The sequence below is a fragment of the Mauremys mutica genome, chromosome 3 (assembly GCF_020497125.1).
Source record: "Mauremys mutica isolate MM-2020 ecotype Southern chromosome 3, ASM2049712v1, whole genome shotgun sequence".
In the NCBI taxonomy this organism is placed as follows: Eukaryota; Metazoa; Chordata; order Testudines; family Geoemydidae; genus Mauremys; species Mauremys mutica.
Window position 1 is genome coordinate 144,750,973 of NC_059074.1, and position 22,434 is coordinate 144,773,406.

Consider the following 22,434-nt stretch of genomic DNA (forward strand, 5'->3'; position numbering starts at 1 on the left):
CTGCAACCCACCAGTACCTGGCTTGTTGCTACAACACTCCTTGCTCTGGTTGTCTGCTTTGGACTCAGGCTCTGATTCCTGGCTTGACACCTGACTCTGGCTCTGACCCTTGGCTTGACTTCTGACCCCTGACTCTGGCTCTGACCTTAGACCCAACTCCTGGTTTCAGACTTCGGGCTCTGCCCCCTAGCTTGACTTCCAGCTCTGACTTCTGCCTCAACCACAAGCCTGTCTCCGGGTGCTTCCCACTGGGCCAGACCACCCATGTCCTATTTGTGACACCCAGCTGTATCTTTTGGCACCTAATTACCTTTAAAAATCTGTGCCCCACAGTTCCCCACCATGAATAAAAATGTTGCTTGTTCTTTTTTACCCACTCTTTTGCACTGAAAATATTACAACAGTCATGTACTTTATTTTTCCGTCCCTCCAACCCATTTAAATTTAAGCATGGATGATATATCTATATTATAATATCAAATGGATACAAAGTAATGAGGTAAGTACGTATTACTTATTTTAAAATTATTTTCTTTCCCAGCTAATCTGAGTTCTGCATTGCTGTTGCTGAGAGTTGCACCATTAAGAGGTTTACTCTTATCTGGCAGAACTATATAGTTGATTATTGTCCTGCAGGATTCATTTGTACTATCACGATTGCTTTTTTTGGCCAGCATTAATAGTAACAAAGCTTTTAGAACGGTTTAGTGTAGAGTTAACATGTCAGTCATGCCAAAGATACACTGGTGGTCTTTTAAGAATAAGTTCCAACATCTACTTTATTATTTATTACTTCTGCCCTAAAGAGTCGTTAGACATGGCCATATTGCATGAAAATGGAGGCTTCTTGTAATTTACATATATAGGAAATACTGTAGGGTCCCCCGCCCCATATTCTCTCATTTCTTGCTTTTCTTTGTACAGTGCTTTGAGAGTCTTATATGGAAAATACTGCTACTTTGACTAATATCTATCTGTTATATAGAGCTGTTTAACAGTAGATATGAAAGTGCGTCATAATTTTTAATGTATTTATCCCAAGTATAACTAGTTTAGTTTGAAATCCATGGCAACATTTTCCATAAGGAGTTGGCAGTTATTTCTTTGGAATTCTGCTGGAGATTTCAGGCTGGTGAATACAGGAATGCACACAGTATTTCCAACTTAAACATGTGCTTAAGCAATTTATTAAAATGACCTGCTTTACTTAATTTAGGGTCAAAAAAGCAGATCACACTTTTGTGAAATACTGCCATGGTATTGACGGCAGGGAAGAAGGGACAGAACCCTATTTAGAAGGATTTATCCATCTAATAGGATTTGTAGACCTAGGTTCTCCTTTTTAGAACTAACAAAGAAGCAGGTTTTCTTTTCAAAAGATAGATTTCAAAGAAAGCTTTCAGCCTCTATTTGATCTTTCTATGGAGCCTAAAGGGCATTTAGAAGAGGGATGGATGGCTCTTCTTTGCTAGTATGTCTCTGTATAACCAACTTTGTAGTTAATACAACTACTGTGAGATGTAGCAATGTTTAAAATCTCTCTCTTTTAAGGTGGAATAAATTTTAGTGCTTACAAAAAATCAGAGACTTACAAAGTGTATAGATACAGGCTCATGCACTGCAGAAGTTTGTGCATAATGATCTTCTGCCTGCAACGAGTCACATACCATTATTCTGCAAAGACAGAAAGACTAAAAAAAAAACAAAACTTATTCTTTGCATTAATTGGCGCATGATATGGGAATCCAGCCCCTTTGCACTGATGCCATGGTACAGGGAACAGCAGAGAAAAGTGGCCATTTGTAGGTGAAGACCAGGCATGGCCAAGTGAACATATCACTTGTCTGTGTTCTCATCTTGCATGCAAGGTGTTCAGCAGAGATGTTCTATAAAATACCCTTATTCTTTCTCTCTAAGGGTGTATCTACACTGCTCTTCTTTTGGCAGTGTGTAGGGTACATACCCATATAGTCCCCTTGCAAGGTGTGATGGGTTTACAAACCACAGAGAGGAGGTTATTCAAGAGCAGCTCTGGGCCTAGGCAGCCCCACCTACAGGGCCTGCACAAGCTGCACGCAGGGCTTTAAAATGGGAGAACAGCTTAGAAGGAGGGGGGGTGGTAGAAGGGAGCAGACAGTGGTCATTAGCTCTGAGGGTCAAAGTATTGCCCCAGGGGCAGCTTGCCTGAGGCCTCACTACCCGGACCAGAAGAGGACCTATAAAAAAGAGCAGTGATGGGGTAGGAAGACTCAGAGACTCGAGATTTATGCTGGTGCAATAAGCAGGGGCCAGGGTAGGAAGTGGCCTAGGGAGGGTGTGGCCCTGATACCCCATGTGGCTGATTGTAGCCGCCCATTGTTGGGCACTGGACTGGAGCTCAGTGGAATGGAGGGGGGGGGCAGGCTCCCTTCCCCCCCTCCCAGCTACAAAGCTCAGCACCACTCCTGCAGGAAATATCTTGAACGCATAAAAGTGTGACATAAGCTTCCTATATAAGGCCCTACCCAATGGAATGACAGGCAATGCCATAGATGGCTCCACAGTTCAGTAGCCCTTGCATACATATACAGATGTCTTCCAAACCAAGGTGACACATGCGGGGCATGCAGGGCCATGTGCCCCCCTGCCCGATTTGCTGCTTGGCTTGTACTGAGCATGCTCAGTAACACTGTTGAAGCTGGCTACCCTCACTCTGCTCCCCCTATTCCCCTGTCACATTGTCAGCAGGCATGGTTCATCTCTGCTTCCAAGCTTGGGGTAATGATGGGGGTGAAAAAAGAGAAGTAGGTGAGCCCTAAAGAGCTGCACTCATCCATTTCTGGCCAGCCTCACAGCACTGCAATACAGGCAGCAGGGTTCCACGTCTCTTTAAAGGAAAGGGGCATGGAGGACTTGGAATCCTTGGAGAGAAGGTAAAGCAAGGCAGAGAGTCTGGGGGTGGGGAGAGGGAGGCAGAGGGGCTCTAAGGCAGGGACACTAGAATGGCAGGGTAGGGAGACGATCTTCACCCTGTTGCATGATTGGGAACAGCTGAATGCTGGTACTGCAACACACTCCCGTTTATTTCCCTGTTACTCTAGATTCTATACACAGCCCCCTTCTCATCCCCCTCACATACAGCCCTTTCCGTGACAGAGTATTCAAAGCAGCTTTGGAAGTAAGGGTTTTGGAGGGCGGGGGGAGCAGGGGGCAGTAGGGAGGACTTCTAATTTACAGTCTCAAAAAAACCCAAAATGTTGCTTACTGGGCCTCCTGTACCCCTAAGCAATTATCTGTACCTGTCTGGTGCATCCAAATACTCAAATGACAGATAATGCCTTGCAATGAACTCTATGAACCAGAACTGCTTTCTTTCCTATCCTACTAGTCACAAACTTTGAATCTACTCAGAACCTACGCTAGAGGGGAAAACTCCCGAAGGACAGCAAGCTGCCCATTGGACCATGCTGATGAGCTCTAATGAGAATGAAACCCTTGTTGAGCTACAATTTGCTACTGATTAGCCTAAGCAGCTACTAGTGCATTAACCCAGTTCCTCAAACATCACTTTGGCTGTTTCCATACTATGCTTGAAGCAATATCTGGTTCTACACTGTTTCCGTGATCAGCATGGACAAGTTTTTTCCCCCCCGCTGAGAACCATGTTACATAAAACCATGCTATAAAGCTATTCTTGATAACCTTGAGAGGCAGTCTATAGCATTGCTGGATATGGGAAAAAATCCCTGTCCCCATTGATCAGGGAAACCGCAGGAGCATGATTTCAGCTAAAGCGTGGATAGACCCTCAGTTTTCACCAGTATGTGGTTAGTCTTTGTAAGGGGTTGCATGCAGATGGGCTTTTTATGAACTCTAGCAACTATATTTTTGTAAGATACAAACCAGCAAAGAAAATAAATTAATCTCACACACACGCACGCACACACGCACGCAGTTCTGGCCCTTGAGTTTGTTTAGAAACTTGTAGCTGCCAGCACTCTGCTATGATTCCAGCATGTTGCCACCAGAAAAATCTACATTTTGAACAGTCTTTTGTCCCTAGAGGCTAGGCTAAAGAAGACAGAGATAAGGGCACCACAGAGAGGATGTATTCAGTTTCCGGGAGGCAGGCACTCAGTACTGTGAAGTGTTTTTTTGTTTTTTTTTTTGCTTGCATCACCAGCTTACACTGACATCTGATGCCCTACAGAGAGTCAGTAGAAAACATGCAGGGAATATGATCAGGGAAAACAAACAGAAGATTGTTACTGGATTTATATTTTACAGGTCTGGTTTATAGGGACTATATGGACCTTATCCACATGATGAGGGGCTGTATGATCTAGAATAAGGCCTAATAGGCATCGGAAACTGAATTAACGGTGACAGTTATAGCACATGGCCTGCACTGAAAGCACGCGAATAGAGACAATCAATCGTTAAAGGTCACTTGGATTCTGTTGGAACTGCAAGACTCTACTTCAGCTGTCTGTTCAACATGGTGGAAACACTTGATTGCCTCCACCATACATAAGATTCCGCGACATAGATTACTTCATTTTTATGAGATCTGCAATTCCAAAGGTTTTTTTATAGTCTTGCTCTATTTGGCAAACTTCATTAGATCATTGTCTGGTGGCTCTCAGCTATCCCACTAAAGGCAAGACATTGTAAGCATGGATATGATAAGCAGTTTTTTCCATTTTCAGAGCAGCAGGGTTTATCTAAACAGATGGGCTCTCTTATATAGCTGACACAAGCACTTGGGACCCATCAGGATAGGCTCTATCTATGAATATTCAGTCAGTCAAGCAGCAGAAAGAGAGCTCAGTGTTGGTGGTTTCCTTAGAATATCCCTTCTCTGTAACAACCTATTGCAAAGCCATTTTTGTACCCTGTTTGAAATACTAGCACCTTCTGGTGTCCCCTCCAGGGAAATCTCCTATGTTGTTCCATACTCAAAGAGCAACTGTGTATTTTCAGTCTGAATGACCTTGCTCTTTAGTCAAATGGAAAACTACAAAATAAGTATAGTCCCACAGGAGATCTTAAAGTGTGTGTTTGTGTCACCTCTATAACAAGCTACATTGAAACTGAAAACAAAATGGCTGCTGCCTCCACAAAGAGCAGATTTCTAGAAATTTAAAGGTGTCTGAAAATGCAGACACAACAGGTACATAGCTATATATAAAACACCATCAAAATAGGACCTGGATTATTCCCAGATGTACCCTCCTGCACCCGCTTAAACATTCTATGAGACATTAGCAAAGGTACCATCCTACTCTACCATCTTCTCTTGAGCAGTGAAGGAAGATAGGTGGCACTGCTCCAGGACTTCATCCTTAGAGGGGGACAGAATCAGAGCTGGCTGTGCTGTGAAGGAGGGGAGAGAAGCCTGACTTACACCATTCATTAAACAGTGGCACTGCTTCAGTACCTGTGGGTCTCATATAAAGGATACATCAGTGTATCAATGTATATAAAAGCTCCCCAAGTCTGTACCCAATCCTAGAAAGACTCAGTCTCCCCAAGTCTGGGTTTAGAATTATCAGAAACCACACATTATGGTTTTTTTTCCAGACTGAGTCTTCTGCAGTTGCTGCATATATTCTTTTCCAGTAATTAGAAGTTTGGCCAAAATAGTGATTCTCAAATTGGGATTTGATTGTGGTAGATATTTCATCTCTGATAGCACAACATTTCTTTGGCTTTCCGATTACTTTTATCTGATGTGACCATGGTAAGATGCAGGCATCACAGTCTGCCTTCATTATACAGCAGTTTCTAAAGCTGGTACACCCGTTGTAGTTTCAAGAATTTTAACAAGAGGCTCGTGGTCTGTAATCTATACAACTGTCCTCCCATACAGACAACCATGGAATTTCCTGAGTCCGAATATAGTGGGCACCTTTCAAATCTTCACATTTATTGTTCACAGTGTTTAAATTACAGCCCAGTAATTGTGGCATACTCTATTCTAAATTCAGTATAGGGAATATTGTGGCCGTTGTGGCAGAGGTAAATCTGCTGACTTTTTGGACCCATCTGCCATAGCATTACATGTTTAAAGTCTTCTTCACTTGCTATCAAAACATACAAATACCTTTGCAGATATGAGTACCGGTAACTTCTTGGTTTGTTCAAACGCCTTATTCTATTCTCCACTCCAAACCCAAGAACATTTCCATTGTACCATATGATTTACTACAAAGACAGATTAGGACAAAACTGTCCACAACAATTAACCAGTGCTAAAAACCTACTCAGATCTATGCTATTTAAACACAGTTACTTTGGGCACATCTTAAATTGTTTCTAGATGAGGCTTAAGGGTTCCACATCAGTCATATGACCCAATGAAATAATTGGAGCTGAAAAAAGGCGCATTTCTCCTTTTCCACCTCTAGTCCACAGTTTTGAGCTGTTGCGACAAAGATTCCAGGGTTCTCAAAAGAGCTTCTATATTTTCACCTGTAATGAGTATGTCACTCAGACTGTAGATCGGGGTAGGCAACCTATGGCACGCGTGCCAAAGGCAGCACTCAAGCTGATTTTCAGTGGCACTCACACTGCCTGGGTCCTGGCCAGCAGTCCAGAGGGCTCTGCATTTTAATTTAATTTTAAATGAAGCTTCTTAAACATTTTTAAAACCTTATTTACTTTACATACAACAATAGTTTAGTTATATATTATAGACTTATAGAAAGAGACCTTCTAAAAATGTTACAATGTATTACTGGCACCCGAAACCTTAAATTAGGGTGAATAAATGAAGACTCAGCACACCGCTTCTGAAAGGTTGCCAACCCCTAGTGTAGATCATTTCACTAAAATCTTGTAATATTTGGTTCATTATACACACTCAAATATAGTTGCAGTGATAATCATTGCAGGGGGAATAATATTTTACACACACACACACACACACACACACACTTCATTTTGGATATTTATGGCAAGGTAATTTCAAGACTCTTGCTTGAGTGCCACCTGCTGGTAAATTTGAGAAATGTAGTTTGTTAATGGTTACAAACCGATCTAGGTTTTCAGGTCTACATTCAACGAGGTGTTCCAGTGACTTTGTAGCCTCTGGAAATATGGCCATTGCCATAACCATTCTGTTTCATAAAACATACACTAGGTCAAATTCAATCCTTGTATAAGGAGGTTCACCTCAATTAAAGTGAAAAAGATGCCTACGCTATGCATAAATTTGGCCCAGTGGACTCTGCTCATTCAGAAAAATCTACAGAGAATAGAAAGACAAGGTGAGTGAAGTAATATTTTTATTGGACCAACTGCTGTTGGTAAGAGCGACAAACTTTTGAGCTACACAGAGCTCCTGCTTATGACTCCCACCAACAGCAGTTGGTCCAATCGATAAAAGATATTACCTCACCCATCTTGTCTCTCTAATAGCCTGGGACTGACATGGCAACAACAACACTGCATACAGAGAATAGGGCAGACTGGCTATCCAGTTGCTCTAATTTTGTAAAACAGCCTCTTACGTATCACAGAATGTTGGCACAGCAGCTGCAGCCACGCATAATTCAGCCTTCGTGCCTTTCTCAGACATAGGGTGCAGACACATCGGTATATTTTATGTATGTTTCCAGGCCATTGGCTACTTTATTTACCCTGGGGCAATTTAGAAGTAAGTGCTTTAACCAGTTAAAATCAAACAATGGGGGATATAACCTCTCATTACACTGAGGTCCAAATTATACCATTTACATTTTACTATGATTGGGCGCCAAATTTTTCTTTATATCTACAGGTTTTAAGTGTACATGGTCTTGATTACAACAGTACCTGAATTAATCTTTCATTACATAGGCTGTTAAAGAAACTGAAGGCCATTCATTTTAGCTACCTGATCATTTCTCAGCAGTTGAACACACAAATGCAATAAAGCATTTTTGCAGTTCTGAACAGGGTATTGTTTACACATGTCTGACAACCCCGGTGCTGTTGTGACATACTTTGCTTTGCTCCAAGATTCTCTCTTGCAATTGCCATGCTGGTTACTGATGTGAAAGACTTGCTCCTTGGCAAGTTCTCACAACATGTGATAAGTGGCCACAATTGCAGCAGTGTAGACAGCAATGATCTGATGGCAGAAGAAGGTTCTGAGGGTTTAGGTATCCAAGTGAGAGTTATGAGATCTTGGTTCAGTTCTTGACTCTGAGCCAGACTTCTTATGTGACCTTCATCAAGTCACTTAGGGTGGGATCCATGAAGGCACTCAAGCATTGTAACGCTTACAGTTGTGGCACCTAAAAAATCCCAGCAACAACACTGTAATTCATTACCCTGAGTTAGGTGCCTAGGCTTCCTATACAATGAATGGGGAGAGATGGGTGACTAAGAATGTGATTCACAAAAGCCAGCACACTTGGCCAGGAGCTACCTCTGCTAACCAATGGGAGGTGCTGAGAAGAAGGGTGTGCACTAAACCCTGGCCCCTCACAGCGACAGGCAACTAGCAATGCACAAATGGGAACTTGGCCACGGGAGTCCAGCAGCTAAGGTGTTTCATGTAGGACCAAGTTATGAGCTCCACACAAAATGGGTCTCAAACTGTAACTGTAAATGGGGAATTGTCATCGAGTGGGGCTGTGTCTAGTGGGATCCTGGATCAGTTCTTGACCCTATGATATTTAACTTTTTTCTCAATGACCTGGAAGAAAACATAAAATCCTCACTAATAAAGTTTGCAGATGATACAAAAATTGGGAGAGTGGTCAAAATAAAGGGGACATCTCACCAGAGGTGACGCATGGGGTTGTCATGTGCCCCCCTCTTTACATTGTGACACACCACCATCACCCAGTATCAGCAGGTATGAGTTGTCTCTGCAGGTCGCTGACTCAGAACAATATGGATTGCTTGGTAAACTGGGCACTAGCAAAACATGTGTATTTTAGTACGGCTAAATGTAAATGTATACGTCTAGGAACAAAGAAGGTAGGTGATACTTACAGGATGCGAGACTCTATCCTGGGAAACAGTGACTCTGAAAAAGATTTGGGGGTCATGGTGGATAATCAGCTGAACATGAGCTCCCAGTGTGACTCTGTGGCCAAAAGAGCTAATGCATTCTTGAGACATAAAGAGGGGAATCTCAAGTAGGAGTAGAGAGGTTATTTTACCTCTGTATTTGGCACTGGTCCCTTCTGGCCTTAGAATCTACAAAACCTTGGACATAGTTTACTTTGTCTCCTTGGTTTAAAATTTTCTATTTGTAAACTGTTGAAGTATGACCCACCTCTACCAATTCACCTGGTCCCAGTGATGAGCTGCCAAATTTTTAACAACGGGTTCCCTCCTTCCCCCCCCCTCCGTGGGGGGGGAGGGTCGTGCCCCATCCAACCCCTCATGTTCCTTAACACACACACTCCGAGACCCCTGACCCATCCCCCCCTTCCCTGTCCCCTGACTGCCCCTTGCCGCCCCACCCAACCCCTCCTCTCATTCTCAATGGCCCCCCAGAACTCCTACCCCATACAACTACCCCTTCTCTCTGTCCCTGAGTGCCCCCACCACCTCATCCAACCCTGCTCTTTCCTGACTGCTCCCCGGGACCCTTGCCCCCATTCAATCCCCCTGTTCCCTGCCCTCTGACTGCCCTGACCCCTATCCACTCCCCCACAACCCACCCCCTCCCTGCCCCCTTACCACACTGCCTGGGGACCGGGTCCACTCTGCCAGGACCACGACCGGCGCTGCGGGGCCCCGACTCCCCGGGCCGGCCCGGCACCGGGGCCCGACTCCCGACTCCCCGGGCCGGCCCGGCACCGGGGCCCGGCCGCTCGGCCCAACTCCCCGGGCCGGCACCGGGGCCCGGCCGCTCGGCGGCAGCCGCGGGGCCCGACTCCCCGGGCCGGCGCTGGGCTGGAGGGAGCCGCGGTCTGGGACCGGGAGCTGCTGAGCCAGCCGCACCTTCCTTCCCCCTCCGCGCCCCAGCTTACCTGCTGGCTGCCTCCATGCTGCTTGTTCAGGCTTCCCGCGAACATCTGATTCGCGGGAAGCAGGGGAGCGGGAGGAGAAGGGGGCAGAGCAGGAGAGGAGTGGGCGGGAACTTTTGTTAAATTTAGCAGCCCTTAACAACCGGTTCTAAAATGGCTGCTAAAATTTAACAACGGGTTCCCACGAACCCGTGCGAACCCGCTGCAGCTCACCCCTGCCTGGTCCAATGGATTGGGCACAGAGCTGGAAGTAAAAGGAGCTGGGTTTTACGCCTAACTTAAACACCAACTGGCTATGTAATCTTAAGCAATAACAACATGATAAACTGCTTTGGGCCTCAGTTTTCCCATCTGTAAAATAGGGATAGTTGTTACTTATTGATCTTTGTAGAGCAGTTTGCGATTTGAGAACGAAAAGGATTAAAAGAAACTCAAAGTATAATACCACAGTCAAGAGATAAAGTATTTGCCCATGGTGAAAACACTTAGATACAGAGCACAACTAAAATAGGACAATTATTTTTTTCTTTATTTCAAATTAAGAGAAGACAGACCTTGTCCTTCAGTGAAGCTTCCCAAAAGTTAAATGTTTATAATTTCATCTGAGTATTAGAGTGACTCTAGCCAGCCTTTAAAATTTTTCCACGAGAGGGCACCACCCACTGCAAATGAGAGTTAAGAAATCTGGACATTTTGTCACACCACAGCAGTAAATCAAAGTGTCAGGACTTGAGGTGGAAGCTTCAGATGCTGAATAACTAATTTTTCTTCCAATTTGTTTGCTTTGATAGGTTCATGTTTAGAGAATGAGAACGTACTACATCTGTGTCCCCATCTGAGTGTGGTGGGAACATGCTGGGCGTCCTGTGCAATAGATGTGTGTTTCGTGTACACAGACATCACAGTGTTTTATATTGACTGTAATATGTGGAAGGAGTTTGCCTTCCCCATAGGCAGTGCAACGCACTTAACTGCGTTCAGACAGCACACTGAAGGTGTGGCTATTTCCTGCACAAAGAAGAAATCAAAGAATCACCAAATTGGTATTGTGGTGAGGTACAAACCATGGGCAACTGCCCAATTCACACTTAAAGTGGCGGTAAGAAGGGGGATCCACCTAGCTAACCCAGAAGAATTAGAATAGCTTTTGAATTTTAAGATTAAATTATAATCCCAACCTGTTGATTTTCAAACACCAGATGAAAGAAAAGAATCTTGTATCATGACAAAGGACAGTATTCAGGGGCTACCATTACATATTCTACCACCTTTTTTGTTTAAACTCATAAGCAAATAAAATAATAGCGGCCAACCCCCACCACCACAAAAAATAACACCACTTAATGAACTACACAACTGGAGACATCTCATATGGAAGTCAGTGTAGATGATCTGAACACATGACAAATGAGAGGCTTATTCTGCCTCCGATTGGACATCTATCAATAACTGTCACATGACCACTTCTTGTTCCCAAAACAACAGCTGGTCTCCATAGCTCAGGGGGTTAGAGCAGTGGTCAGGGGATACATGGGTGCTAATCTCATGTGTGAGGGGGTAGCCATTTTGGACTCTTCTCACTGGTGGCTTGTCTCCCTTCCACAGTGGCTATAGAGGTGCATCTACCACATGGAACCTGTGTTGGATGTGGTGCTTTTTCATTTTCAGTTCCTGGGGTGAAGGGAAACCAATGGAGTTAGGCACCTGATAAGATTTTCAGAAGTACCTAGTTGCCTATTTGCATCTTTAAAAATCTGGCCCCAAGGTCCTTTTGTCCAGGAGTATCTGAACAGATAAGCCTCATAAAGCATTATGAGGTGTGTTGTGATATTCTAACAGCTTTTCTTTTTACTATTTGAATTGATTTTTCTGTTAAACCATTTGAATTTGCATCTTAAGGGTTTGATGTGGTGTGCCTAAATGGATATATCACAGAAAAAATTGCTGAAATTAGCCACTAATGAATTCTGGGCCATTATTTGTTAGTAACTCATTTGGAATTTTTTGGTGCGTAAACAATGTTATATTGATCTGTTGCACAACAGTACAATTTCAACAAAAATTAGAATAGTGATCTACTAATCAAAGATAATCTTTCGCTTTTGAATTCAAATAAATCTGCACCATCCTTGGACCAAGGGCAATCAGGAAGTACACATCCTTGGCCAAAGCAAAATATCTGGGGCCCTCTTCATATACTTAATAATATTCAGAGGGCACTGTGAATTATGATCAGGACTTCTAACCTCATACTTAGAGGGAACTGTTTTTTTCTAGGAATACTCACTCAGCTTCTTTGGGTCATTTTGTGTTTCTCATTTGGTCTTGTCATATTTTGTTTCCGGAAATGACTTGATTACATTTGTTATGTGCAAACTGAATAACGTCCAAGCCAGTACTATATACACTTGATGCTTTAAAAGGGCCATTTTCACAAAGATGAAAACAATCATGAGCCAAATCAGTTGGGAGAAAGAATTTGGACAAAAACCCATGAATGAATGAGACATGGGAACTATTTAAGACCATTTTACTAAATGCCTCCCAAAACCGCAGTCAAGAAGGAAAGCAGCACTGTTTTTCATTTCTACCTGAAATGCTTTTATGGGCCAAATTCTAATACTCTTGCTCACAAAAAACTAGCACCCAACTCCATGCTATTTGTGAAGTAAGATGCTACTCCAGGTGAGTAAAAGGATCAGAACCTGGCTCTTAAAAAGCAAGTTCTGTTTTTTAAATTTAGCTCACAATTAACCAGTCTGGTATTTGTAATCCTCAGACCTACTCAATGTATTTCAGTCTTCTAGCTGTAGTCCTTTTCCTACCAAACAGACTCACAAGTCTCAACTTTAGTGTTGCTGAAATGCTGAAACTAAAGAAAATGGAACCAAATCATCAGTAAAGTTTTCCCAAAGAGTAAACTTGATAGGTCTGACAGACCGGTGGGTACATTTTAATTTCATCTTGAGAAAATGGAAATCCCTACCAAAAAAAAAAAAAGTGGGAGGGAGCAGAAACTTAAAAGAGGACTGCCTAATTCAGCAGCTAAATCAGTGTAAGAAGCTCTGCGTGTGTGTTGGGGGGGGGTAAGACAGAGAGCAAGTGAGTGAGTGTAATGTGCCTTTCGAAGTGCTGGGAGCTTGATGGGAATGTTTGATTAGCTCCACTCAGAAAAATAAAAGGTGCCCAGGCCTCCTTTTCCTGCTTGTTTCTGATTCTTTAGAATAACGTTGACTGGAGTTTGTGGTGCAGAAAAACTTGGAAAAAATACCACATTCATACTGTGAGGAGAAAAGGAATACACCTCAGGCAAGGTAATTCTGATGCTATTCCTGTGTTCTATAGCTGTTTACAGGGAGGGGAAAATTGTTTGTTTGTTTTGTTGGCATGGAATTAAATACATTTAGGAAACTACAGAGGGTTTTTTTTTGTCTAAACTTTTACACTGAATTCATGTTACGAAAGGTCCTAAAGGGGAAGTAGAATCTATACAGTGAAACTGTTCTATATATCATATATACTTAAGAAATTACGTATTAAACCATTACTCTTAAACTGTATACACACACAGCCTTAGCAATAAAGGCTTAATGATTTCATTAAATAGTTGTGTATATTATGTGCCTGTGCGCACATACAAATAGATCAATACAGTTGATAGAAACTGCAAATTGTGCAGTGTTCTTGGTATACTACTTTTAAACTATATTCACTGTCAATTAGGTTTTGTCATTTTTCTCTGTGCTCAATAATGTGTGAATAAGTTGTGTACAGGAAGGATGGAGTGGTAGCATTAATTAACATGAAGGTAACACTTAGGAATACAAATTATTGTGGTATCATATTTTAAATTAAATTGTTTCACTGCAGCAGAATCCCCTGGTAGATGGATGTGTATACAGTAGAGTTGCTACACACTATATATACTTTGGTGCTGAATGCTTGTTCTGCTGGTGAGACTCTAAAACTGAATAGCATTACTGAACCTGCCGCAGCTGCTCAGCTCTCCACAAAGAGATTGGATTCTTGATAAGTCTTTAAAATGTGATTTGTGTCAGACCAGTACAAACATGATCCAAGTGCCCCCAGGAAACATTTCACAAGGAGAGTTCTGATGAGTAAGTCAATATATGCTCCTAGAAGTTTATGGTAACTACACCACTTTCAGAACCAAAAAGGAATTACAGATCTCTTTGGGGCAGATTTCTTTTTCCCTTCTTCATAACTTCAGAAATGTAACTAATCACCCATGGCAAAAAACCAACATACTCCAGATAAAATGTTAACGGTGTATAGATATGTTACATTGGAGTAAATCAAGAACTAGAGCAAAAATGCCTTAAGATTTTCAAATGGAGTTTTATGATACACTTTGCTCGATAAAAAACATCCGGCATTTTACTATACTCCAGCTGCTTGTACATCTTTATTTTCTATGCATAAAGGACCATAACCTGCAGACATTATTCAGAGACTTGTCACTGAAGTTAAAGGGCTGTAGGAGCTGGCCCTTAATAAGGTGCAAACAGAACTAAAAAAACTCACTACATTATAGTCACATCTTATTTTCTCAGTATTAAATTAGCATCTGATTTTGAAGAGACTTGATTCTCATCCATTTTTATCTGATCTAGCTAATTGCTTGGCAAGGTTCATATCACCCGAGGTGAAAGAAAACACATACTGCCTTTTTGTGATTCAAAGGCAGGAAAACGCTACAATTTTTAAAAAAAAGTCTGTCTTAATATCATCTGAAATTTCATCTTATCACCTTTCAGATGAATTATGTTTTCTTTGCTTTGTTGTTATATGTAAAGATGGTGATTTTGCTTTTAATGGTGGGGGGATTATTATAAGAGGTTTGAAATTATTAAATGCATGAGGTCATATAAAAACACCATTGTCATTTATTCTTTCTATCCATTACTTATGAGCATTCATTGCTTTTGTGCTAAAAGTAGCCCTGAAATGTATGTAAATTTGTTTTAAAGGTAATAATAATATAAAGGTAATAATTGGAGATATACCAGTCTCCTAGAACTGGAAGGGACCTTGAAAGGTCATTGAGTCCAGCCCCCTGCCTTCACTAGCAGGACCAATTTTTGCCCCAGATCCCTAAGTGGCCTCCTCAAGGATTGAACTCACAACCCTAGGTTTAGCAGGCCAAGAGTAGCTCCACCTCTTGTTTTCAGGTTCCCACAGAGGGAAGATGCTTTGTGTCGAACTCTCCCTCACTATGCAGAAGCAGCAGACTTTAAAAGCTCTTAATGTGCAAAAAGTCAGTAAATCACTATCATCCTGATCCAGAGAGGTGTTAAGAAACTGTAACTCCAGTCTGAGGTCAACAACAGTCATGGGTGCTCATCTCCTCTCAGGATTATGCCAAAAAAATTAAATTATGTACACTATTTTAAAATTCTGAAAATTGTGTTTGTCAATAAATAAATGTGGCTGCAGCATGGCAGTGGAAAGCACAGGCCGCTGGCTGCATCGAGATAGGAGATCACCCTGATGCCCTTACCACATAAACCCCTCCCCCCAGGACAGGGACTTAGCAATGAGGCTGCACCTGACCCTGACACAATGCAAGGGCTGGGCCTGCCCCAGAAAGACCTGGGGGCCCTGCCCCTCTGCACCAGGTGTGGGAGGGCAGGCTCAGCCAAGTGTGAAGGGGCTTGGTGTGGGGTGAAAGGTTCCTGTGTGGGCCAGTCTGGGTGCGAGCAGCTCAGTGGGAGATCTGGATGCACAGGAGCTCGTTGGGGGTTCCGGGTGCAGGGGCAATGGGACACTGCAGGGGATCCAGGTGAAGGTGGTTGAGGCTCAGCACGGGGGGGTCTGGGTGTGGGGAGATGGGGCTCAGTGAGAGGGTCTAGGTGTGCAGGGCTTAGTGGGGGGGGTCCGAGTGCCAGGGGAGTGGGGCTTGATGGGGTGGGGGTCCAGGTGCAACTGGTTGGGGATGTGTGTTGGGGGCTTATCAGAGGGGTCCAGGTGTAGGGGGTAGGACTTGTCAGGGTGAGGGTTCAATTGGCCTGATTAATGGGGAAGCCCCAGCTGCTGCTGAGGGGACACCACAGGCTGGGTGCCCACTTCCCACCGTGATTCCCCTGTGCCCTTTTCTTCTCCATCCCCCTCCCCTCATTCCCACATTCCCCTCCCCCTGCCCTATTCCACCCCTTTCTTTCCCCACTACCTCTTCCCCTCACCCATTCTTTCCTCATTTTGCCCAGCCCCCTGTACCCAGCCCCACCACAGGCACTCACTGTTGCACAGAAAATAGGAAGGTTCCCAGCATACAGAAGGGGAGCACGATTGTCAGTAGGACCCAAGAGGCGGCATTCAGCTGCAGACCAGCAAAGTCCAGACAGCCTCCGTCAGCTGGGCAGCTCTGCACTTGCAGAAAAGTTGTGGGGGGGCAGCAGCATGTAACCCCATGTGCTCCCCATGCCTTGACTCTCTTTGGAGGGGGACAACTCCCCAAAAAAACTGTGCCCATGGTCACCCCCCACACGGCTTCCCTGCCATTTTCTGCAGAGAAGCACAGGAATTCTGCGGGGGGGGGTGTTTTCTGTGGGCACACAGTCAAGCAGAATCCCCCCAGGAGGAATAACTGCTAAGTATTATCACTAGACAGGCCTAGAGCTTACATGACATGAAGCATGGATCTAAAAAAATGGTATCCAGAAAGATGGAACTATCAGCATTTTTTTTTCATAATTCCAGTCAAAACAAGTTCGTGGGGGGAGACAGGGACCAAACAAAATAGAGAGTATAGAAAGTAAGCAGCAGCAAAAAAAAGCATCCTTAAGCAAAATTCCACAGCCCATTCTTCAGAAAGAGCCAACACTGCGCTGATGTCCAGGGCAGGGGCAAATAGCCACTAGTCTATTGCCAAGATGTGTGCTTTTGTAGGGCGTAGACAAATACTGTTTTGTGTTCTGCTTCAGAGCCAGCAAACAACATAGGTTAATTATGAATAAACCCTCTTCCCAGAGCTCCTGGTTCCCTACATGATGCTGCTATCCAAACAAAAATGAAAAAGTTCACTGAGAGGAATGGAAAAACCCAACATTTGTCAAACGGAAATAATGCAATTAGTCTGCAAGAAAGCATTCTTTCTGGATTCTAAGAGGCTGTCACAAAGTATAAAGGAGAAAAAAAAATTAAACTGGAGAAGCACTGTCCTTTTAAAGGTGAACTATAAAAGTAACATTGAATTTTGTGCTGAGTGTTTCCACTTCAGCACAAACTTTTTTAGCTTAGCTTTTTAAAATTGTTTTTAACCTTCTGTGAATTTCCCCCAATGTGCCCTGATTTCCTAGACTTCCTAGAATGCATTATCCTCTGACATTACAAGAAGTCTCCTTTATCAAGAAACCAGTACTTGGCATTAATGGCATTGCTGATTACTGTCCTATCCCTATGGCAGGGCAGCTCTGGAGTCTTGTGGATTCCTATGATTTCCTGAATATCAATCAGTCCAGTTTCTGACCTATATATGTTGGCAACAGTAATAATAATATCAACTGAAAGAGACATTGACTTAATAGTAATTTCAAATTTTTAATGGATAATCTCTCCTGCTTTTGATCCAGGTATAATAATGAGACCCATGCATCTGTGTCAGGAGAGAATAAATATCCCATATCTTCTCTGAAATTCTACTCCTAAACTTTTATGAAGAAAGATGTCAAGCTTTGTGTGGACATGTAAGAAAATTTCATAAAATCATCCCTGAGGTGATCTGCAATTTTTTCCAGGGAATCAAAGCTTTTAACAAATTCTTCACTCTGCGACAAAAATATGTACCTTCAGGGGAAAGTGGACAGTACAGTAGTTCCTAGGCAGTACAATATGATGTGCACTCAGCCCCCTTTTTTTTTATTTCACATCAAGCCTGAGAAAATGTGTATTGCACTTAAGACGGACAGTTAAACTTGTTAGAACTGGCTTTTGAGTGGAAAATGGAAAACGGTGCATTTTCTAAAAAGAAAAATGGAGACTCATGGAGCACATGAATTTCATATACTGACCCACATCAGCCCTTGATCACTGGTAAACTGCAAATGTTTCCAATTTCCTTATTTAGCCCCTTCACCCTGAATTTCTCTTTCAGGTGGTGGTTGTGGTGGGGAATTAATGGCAGGTTCCCATAGAGGGGGTTTGGGAGTGGATGTGTAGTAGAACTGGTTGTGGGGAAAACACCCCAACCTCTACAACATTTTAAATACTGAGATTTTGAATAGTTGGGAAATTTTATAAGCTGCAGTGCGCAGAGACAGTGGGGGTTGGTTCATAGTCAGCAAGGGTGGAGCCATAGCAGTATGGGCGGGAGCAGGAGAGGTAGGAGGGGCGGGGCAAGGCAAGTGGCCGGGCACATGAGTGAGTACGAGTAGTATGGGGTGGCTGACTGGCAAGTGATTAGCAGTGGCAGGTGCATCAACTGGCCTGCATCAGTAACAAGGATGGAGATTTTTGCCAGCTAAGGGGGAATGAAGGTGCATGCTTGAGGGAGGAGACTCTGAGCTGGCCCAGGACAGCAGACACTGTACAGAAAGGTCAATGGCACAGTTATCAAACAAACAAGCAAGGCTTTGGAGCGGAGCCTGGAGCTGGAGTGCGGAGCAGCTCCGGAGCAATGGAGCTGCAGGTTTTTGCCTGGAGCTGGAGCGGAGCCAGAGCACAGCGCCCAGCGCCAAAGCCCTGCAAACAAGTACAAGATTTGATCTAGCAGCTGTTCCCAACGTACCAACAGAAGTGGCAAATCAAAATTAAGTGGTTAAATTAATGTATAAAATAATGCTGGAAGTGATGCAGCCTACTGAATCTTGTGGATTTGGTCAATCTGGACATTCCCAATGATGTTTTCCTTTAAGCAGATGAAGCCCACCAATGTATTTCTTCCTTTGCTGGAAGGAGAGGTCAGGCATTAACATAATTGATAGTTATCTCTTGAAAATTACAATCATTGCAGTTTTATTTAGGGTCTGAGAGGGGCCTGGCAAAATGGGACTAAATATAAAATACAATATAATGTCACATAAATTACCTTCCTTTGAAAAAACTCCAAAGAAAACAGAGCCTGTTTCACGGCTGTGTTACTCCAGCTTGATGTTGGTTTAACTCCAGGGAGTTATATTGGCATAAAATGAGTAATACAGGCCCACTGGGGTTTTTAGGCTGATCCTAAAGTGCTGGTTTTCAGGTCTGTTTATTATACCTCCATGACCATGGCTATTTTGGACTAAATGCTACATTCAAGTCTTCACACAAATATCTCTGAAGAGCACAGTAAAACAATATGTTTTCAGGCATGCAGTTCATAACTGTATCTGCCATCCTGCAAAACCATCATATCTACATCTTCTGCCTGCTTGTGATGAGGAATACCACAAAATGGGTGTGGCTGGGCCAAAAACAGGCATTTTCAGCACAGGCTAAAAGTTATTTCTATGCCATTATCTGAAAGAGATGAGATATAGATAAAACAGCTAGGTAGATAGGTATTAAGGGCAGGATCCTCCTGTCTGCTACAGCTGCTTTGCACAACTCAGGTAGTACAAAGAGATCACTTTCTGTCCGGAGGAGGCCAGCAGAGAATATAAGGCTGGCAAAACTGGCAGAGGTGACAGTCACCTCCTACTCCAGCCACATCCCCCTATCTCCACTGTAAGGGATATGTCAGGGAAGGAAGGGCTACGCTGAGGACAGGAAGGTGGTGTGGTGCGGTCAAGCTCTGCTATACCGGTCTTCCTTTGACATAACTTAGAGCACCAGAGGAGTTTCTCCAACTAACTTGCACTGAGTCTGAGTGGCACAGAATCAGAAAGCCATAACCAGCTGCCTGATACTCACTTGCCCTGAGTAGGGGTAAGTACTATTGAGCTTACATAAGGGTTGGGGAATTAGGCCCTGAATGTTGCAATATCTATTGGTCAGGTATATTGTATTGCTGCTCTGAATGTATATTTTAATTATAACAATCTAAGGATTAAAATAAGGCAGATGAAAAAGATTGCAGGTTGACTTTGTTCATTTGGGTTTTTTAAAACACTTTGGTCCAGTCTCCAAGTAGTGTCTGTGGTTTCTAGGACCTTTCTGAAAGTGAGTGTTTTGATTATGTGGGTTCCACACACCCTTTTAGTGACTCTGAGTAGCAGAGAGATAGGAGCTAAGCACTGATTAAGTCGTCAGTTCAGCAAAGCACTTAAAAACATGTGAGCAGTCCCATTGATTTCCATTGGGAGTACCTTACATGCTTAAAATAAAAGCACATGCTTAACAGGAATGAGATTACCCACATGCTTAAAGTTATGACTGTGCTTAAATCCCTAATCCTGCACCATTAAAGTAAATGGGAACTTTGCCTTCAGTGTGTAGGTTCGAGTCCCAAGTGCTTTAATGAATCAGGGCCTAAAGGAGGGCACCACGTGAAGCTGAGTAACCAGAATAAGTGAGGCAAGAGGACAGTCTGACTACAACGACCATGGTTCCATGAGAAAGCTGCATGGTTCTTTGGTAGAAAGGCACAGGACATGTATGGACATGGATCTGAAGCCATTTTAGTAGCCCTGATAGTTGATCTCCTGCTTTCAATGGATAGAGAGCAGACATCTATTCTCATCCTTCTAGATCTCTCTGCAGCATTCAATACTATTAACCATGAGAAACTGCTGTCTCACCTAAGAAAGGTGACAGAGGTCCAGGAGAATGCACTAGATGGTCCAAATCCTTCTTGGTGGGATGCATTCAACGACTAATGACAGGAAACTGCACCTCTATTACTAGACGTGTGCAGCTACAGGTGAACTGGTCAGATGACATGAACTCAAGTGCCAGCAATATACAGATGTCACACAGCTCTACCTGTTCTTCAACACATGCAAACATGACACTACCACTTACCACTAAGATGGCCCAGTTCTTGCACAAGATCAGCTCATGGATGAAGAATAGCTGAATGAAGCTGGACCTGAGCAGCAGATGTTTTGCAGGTGGGCAACCGAAAGCATTTTGAAGAGTTTACCGCCATGGTGCAATCTCCTTTAGTTGAAGGTTCACACCCATAATTGGTCAATTCAGTTTGTAATCTAGGAGTACTTTTGGGTTCTTCACTGATGCCGAGCTCGCACATAGCAGCATCTGCAAGTAATACTTTCGACCATCTCTGATTAGTTAGATGACTGTATCCCATCTTGGCAGATGATGAATTGGCCTCAGTTATTTATACCTTCACCACCTCTCAATTAGAGTGTAATGCAGTACAATATACCTGGGCATGAAGCCACCAGCCTTTAGAAAACTCCAGCTAGTTACAACACTGTGGCACATCTCTTCACCAACACAGGCTACCATGAGCACATCAGACCTCTCCTCCTCTCTTTACCCTGGCTTCCCATAGAACACTCAGTCAAGTTCAAAATCTCAGTCTTTATCTTCAAGGTGCTCAATGGTCTGTGGCCAAGATATTTAAAAGATCACCAAGACTCCAGGATGAGGACCATGGCCAACAACTCTGCTCCTCTGGATCAATGGAAGCCTCTACAATAAGAGTGGAGTTCATCAGTGTAGGAGACCAAGCTTTCTCAGGGACCAGTCCATGGCTGTGGAATGAACTCCCACAGGAACAAAGAACCATCACACTCCTCACCCAGGGCTTGCGGCGCCAATCAGCTGTTTGGCGCCGCAAGCCTGGGAGGAGAATTAGAGTGGGGGCGGCGTGCTCGGGGAGGATGCGGAGCAGAGGTGAGCTGGAGTGGGGAGGTGCTGCACGGTTCCCTGGTCTGGGGGGTAGGGAGCTGCCACAGGGGTGCCTCAGGGCAGGTGGGGGAGCTGCCACAGGGCTCCTCACCTCTGCCGGGGGGGCAGGGGGCACCTCAGAGCAGAGGGGGGGCAGGGAGCTGCTGCACGTCTGGGGGGGGGGGCGCAAGGTGGAAGTTTCACCTAGGGTGCAAAACTTCCTTGCACTGGCCCTGTCCTCACCACCTCCATTCCAAGGGCAATGTGCTGACCTATCTAACACACACTTAGTAGTGTATACATAAAACCCCAAAAGCCCTACCAAAAACACAGTTCACTGCATGCCCAATTCCACACTTCCGCCCTGGGGAGAGTATGAGAAAACAAACCACATATATCAGATGTTAGACACGTCACTTAATGCAGATACTACAATGGTGCAGTATACAAGCCTATATAGACTAGAATGGGCATATTGAAACAAAAATAGAGAAGAAACAACCAATTTAAAAAAAAAACTGATGTGGGTTTTACTCTGGGGGAAGGTGAAGGTCAGTTCTTATTTTATCCAAAACAATCCACCCACTCCTACACAAAACCTATTTTATTTCCTCTATAGAGAACGGTATATTTAACTCAACCCACACTGTTGAAAGTAGCTCAAAGAGATTTTTAAACAAAGTCTACTGCTCTTTCTTATGGGCCACTGAGGCTACTATGTCACCAGCCTATTGAGAAAGAGAAC

The 22,434-nt window shown here is 43.6% G+C and overlaps 1 protein-coding gene across 1 annotated transcript in view; it reads left to right on the forward strand.

Annotated features, from left to right (window-relative positions):
* Positions 1-7,185: 7,185 nt before the first annotated feature.
* The window catches only part of VIT (vitrin), an 85,855-nt gene continuing 70,606 nt past the window's right edge, over positions 7,186-22,434 (forward strand). The window contains exons 1-2 of the mRNA XM_045010326.1: positions 7,186-7,250; positions 7,984-8,126. Of these exons, the coding sequence (XP_044866261.1) occupies positions 7,186-7,250; positions 7,984-8,126 (208 nt within the window). The remainder of the gene's footprint in view (positions 7,251-7,983; positions 8,127-22,434) is intronic.